General features: G+C 39.1%; 1 protein-coding gene across 1 annotated transcript; it reads right to left on the bottom strand.

The window, feature by feature from the left end:
• Positions 1-276: 276 nt before the first annotated feature.
• On the bottom strand, positions 277-3,097 carry LOC111978677 (ubiquitin-conjugating enzyme E2 D4). Its single transcript, XM_024008881.2, has 7 exons — positions 2,935-3,097; positions 2,239-2,302; positions 2,001-2,032; positions 1,561-1,638; positions 1,341-1,446; positions 1,043-1,136; positions 277-700 (listed from the first exon to the last, which is right to left on the bottom strand). Exons 1-7 carry the CDS (start codon positions 2,956-2,958, stop codon positions 655-657), a joined length of 444 nt encoding a protein of 147 aa, XP_023864649.1. The 5' UTR covers positions 2,959-3,097; the 3' UTR covers positions 277-654.
• Positions 3,098-4,129: the final 1,032 nt, after the last annotated feature.

Below are 4,129 nucleotides of genomic sequence, written 5' to 3'. Positions count from 1 at the left end.
CAATTTCTGAAATCTGCTGCCCTGACCAGAAAAAGCCTTAGATCTGAAAGAAATGGACAGGTATAAAAAGCAATGTGCTAGAAGCCCCAATTCCCCCTCTGATATGATAAATGGGTGCTTTTTGATGTTGCCATAATGTAGCTTCCTTTTCAATCACTTCAGTTAAAGGGTTGATGCACAATGGGAAAGAAATACTACACTTCTCTAAACACCAAGGCCCAGAACTAGAAATCACAATACAACTCATCTCTAGTATCACAATAAAGACAAGATCCATTTGTTTTACTTTTTAATGCAAAATAATAAAAATAGATTAAGTATAGCTTGATACTATACAATAAAAATATCTAAAAGAAAGAAAGAATTACCTATAAGATGAGGGATGGGGGGGACTGGATTCATATATATATATTTTTTAAATCTTTATGGCCATCTCAGCAATAACTGAATAATAATTTATATAACATTGGGAATGTCAAAGAAAATAATGAGTTCAAAGCATAAAAACAGTTAATTTGGGCATAGAAAGTGCTTCCCCTATAAAACACTTTCTTGAACCAGTGTGGATGAGGGGTGGCAACAGTACTTTGTTTTCAGAGGTGTCCAGGAAATGAAATGGCTTAAGCTTTTTCCGTTGTCTCAAACTTCAGTCCTTTACATTGCATACTTTTGAGTCCAATCTCTTGCTAATCTGTTGTACCTGTAAAAACAAAAGAAAATTAAAACCAGGTTTAACAAAGATTTATTGCGCAATCTACAGCCAAAACGTACATTCAGCAAGTCTTGTTGTTTCAGCAGCCATATCATTATACAGTACATATCCTGGTAGGAGTGTCTACTTTCAGAATATATGTTTATTCTTTAACTGACTAGAAGCTGTAAACATGAAAGAAATTCAGTTAACCCACTGTTCCTAGGCTGTCATTGAAAATAAGAATTTGTTCTTATTAACTGACTTGCCTAGTTAAATAAAGGTAAAATAAATATACACACATTTTCCTGCTAAAAGAGGGATGGTGTGTGTGTGTGAGAGTTAACTTACTTTTCTTTGTCCTGCTTGTAGATGTGTGCTATGTCTGGGACTAGCGGGTCATCTGGGTTTGGGTCACATAGCAAAGAACATATGGACAATAAAACTGGAAGAACAAAAAGTGAGGATAACCAGGATGAGTTTATTTTGCAATTACACCATCACAATATTGTCAAGGGCAACAGTTGAACAAATTAGGAAAACATTTGAGATGCATTTTGCTTTAATTATTTTATATTGTGCAATTGGGTAGAAACGAGACAAAAGAAAGTTGGTTTACAAACTGTGAATGTAAGCCAGTTTGTCTTACCTTTCGAAACTGTAAGTGCTGGGGACCACTGTGACCTCAGAATGTCCAGACAGATGCTACCATTACTGTTTATGTTTGGGTGATAGATTTTCGTTGTGAAGGCTACCTATGGAAAGACAATACATGCAGAGAAAAAATGTCAGGCCTAAATATGTGGTTGAGGGTACTCCACACCCAGGGGAATATTGAGTAATAACAGGAGCTGTGAGGTGTTTCTAACCTTTGGTGGTTTGAAGGGATAGTCTGTAGGGAAGTGGATGGTGAGGAAGAACACTCCTCCCTGATATGGGCTGTCAGTCTAAAAGAGAGATGAAAGGTGAATTGTTAAACCAGTGATGTGAACCATAAAGTAACATCCAATACTCCATATAATGTTAAAGCCCACAATCAACCTCACTTTACATGTCATTATTTACAGCAACAAGACTGTGATGGGGGTTTACTGGAGACGATACACATCCAAGCATATCATGTAAGTAACTCAGTTACAGAAGGCTATACAGTAAGACAAGGAGTCCATTAACACTTGTTCCTTTGGTGGTGCAAAAAGGTTGAGCTTATAACAAATGGGATCAATGCAGAATAAAGAGCTTCTACCAGCAATCAACATAATGTTGACAATTATACTAGAAAAAAATGTGAATTTAGAAAAGGGCTTACAGGTCCCATGATGGTGGCTTGCCAATGAAACACTAAAATAAAGATGAGACAGAATAAATCATAATTATTGACAATAATACAACGCAAATAGTAATCTAAAAGGAATGAGTTGACCAGGTAAACTCCCCTTCATTTCCTATTAACTGAGTCAKATACAAAGTTCGTATTCATCCAATTTTATTTCTGCATAACTTTTTATTTTATTTGGGGTGGCCACAACAACTGTACTGGAACTTACAGTCCTCTCCAACTGGTCCGGCTGAGCATTGAGCAGGAGGGTCCCTTTGCAAGTCATGCAACTCCTGTTAAAAAAAAAAAAGTATGGTAGCACAATGAATTCTGTATAGGGGGGAAATTCCATACATGTGCATTGACTACTTAACAATGTTGTTACTTTGACAAGCCAGTCTTGTGGTCTATGACTTTATACAGATTCAAGGAGGCCTTGCTATAGCTAGTTTATATCTGTAAATTGGAATTGATCCACATATCAATACCTTACTGCAAAATGTAATGAATGACATCATTTAAGGCGCATTGCTGATATGTTATGTTGAAATATACACTGAAAGTAAACCAAGCAGATATACAATAGGCCACTCGTGATGATCGCGGTTCCAGAAGCGTTTTTATTCAGGCCCACATTGCTCATCATAGACAGAAATAACCAGAACAGCGACATAACTACCGAAAGCTAGCTAATTTATCTAGCTAACTAAAGTTACACCGAAAGCTAGCTAATGAATTATCAATCAGTAACTGGCTAAATTAGTTACTGATTGACTGATGCTGGTAGTTAACGTAACTAGCTAGTTAACATTAACTAGGCTAGCTAGTTGCAGCACAGAGCATACAGACCAATAGCCACTGGGTTAGGACATCGACCAACCGTTTATTAGCATGACGACGTAAAAACATATATGGACACACTTACCTTCTGTATTCTTTTCAAAGCCATGTCAGCCCCCTGCTTCAGATGTATGGTGTAACGACGGGACACTGTCAGTTGTATACCCGTTTCTCGGCTCAGCTCACAAAAATTAGTTTTGAGATATGTATAATTTATTTTGTTTCCGCTTTTTGTTCGAGGAAGCAACCCGCGGTGCATTCTGGGGATTATAGTTTTTACTTCTAACATCAGCCTGTTAAAGTGGCAGTACACTCTAGACAGCTGCAAGTAATATATTGGGCGCGGCCTCAGCACAGGCGTTCCTGACGTATGCCAGATATTACAAGGCCTGGATAGGTATTTGAAGAATCAGCAAACCATGTAATAGTGTACCCAAGAATGCAAAGGTAACTGAACTAAATGACTATCGCCCCGTAGRACTCACTTCTCTCATCATGAAGTGCTTTGAGAGACTAGTCAAGGATCAGGATCAGCTTCACCTTACCTGTCACCCGAGAGACCCGCTTCAATTTGCTTACCGCCCCAATAGGTCCACAGACGATGCAATCGCCATCACACTGCACACTGCCCTATCCCATCTGGACAAGAGGAATACCTATGTAAGAATGTGGCCCTGGGTCTGAACCCCTCCCGGTGAAACTGTATTCTATTCTACTGTGTTTTAGTCAATTCCTCTCCGACATTGCTTGTCCTAATATTTATAGTTCTTCATTCCATTATTTTACTTTTAGATTTGTGTGTATTGTTGTAATATGTTAGATATTACCCTCACTGTTGGAGCTTGGAACACAAGCATTTCACTGCACCCGCAATAACATCTGCTAAATATGTGTATGTGAAAATTCAATGGAGCGAGACGCGTACAAGGCAAACAGGGATGAGCTCCGCAAATCCATTAAGGACGCAAAAAGACAATACAAACTCAAACATGAATCGATGTTCGACAACTCAGACTCGCGATGCATGGTTATCACGGACTACAAAGACAAATCCAGCTGTGTGGTGCCCACCTAAGCCTCCCTCCCAGAGGAGCTTAACACATTCTATGCTCGCTTTGAGGCAGACGATAACGAGTCATCCAGGAAAGCTCTCGCTGCTCTGGATTACCAGGTGCTTTTTCTCTCCAAGGCTGACATGAGGAAAACTCTCGAAAGAGTGAATATTCACAAAGCCGCACTGCTTCTTTACACACTGCTAGCTTAAGCCGGAAGCCAGCCGG

This window comes from Salvelinus sp. IW2-2015, linkage group LG18 (genome assembly GCF_002910315.2).
Source record: "Salvelinus sp. IW2-2015 linkage group LG18, ASM291031v2, whole genome shotgun sequence".
In the NCBI taxonomy this organism is placed as follows: domain Eukaryota; kingdom Metazoa; phylum Chordata; class Actinopteri; order Salmoniformes; family Salmonidae; genus Salvelinus; species Salvelinus sp. IW2-2015.
The sequence above is the reverse complement of the archived record's forward strand: the minus strand, read 5'-3'. Positions and strand labels throughout refer to the sequence as shown.

Bases quoted from the DNA above. Each gene is read 5' to 3' on its own strand.
- LOC111978677 (XM_024008881.2), bottom strand. From the start codon at position 2,958: ATGGCTTTGAAAAGAATACAGAAG. The intron at 1,137-1,340 runs GTAAGACAAACT...TTGTTCTTCCAG, and splicing joins AGCACTTACAGTTTCGAAAG to TTTTATTGTCCATATGTTCT. The intron at 701-1,042 runs GTAAGTTAACTC...TTGTTTTTACAG, and splicing joins TACAAGCAGGACAAAGAAAA to GTACAACAGATTAGCAAGAG.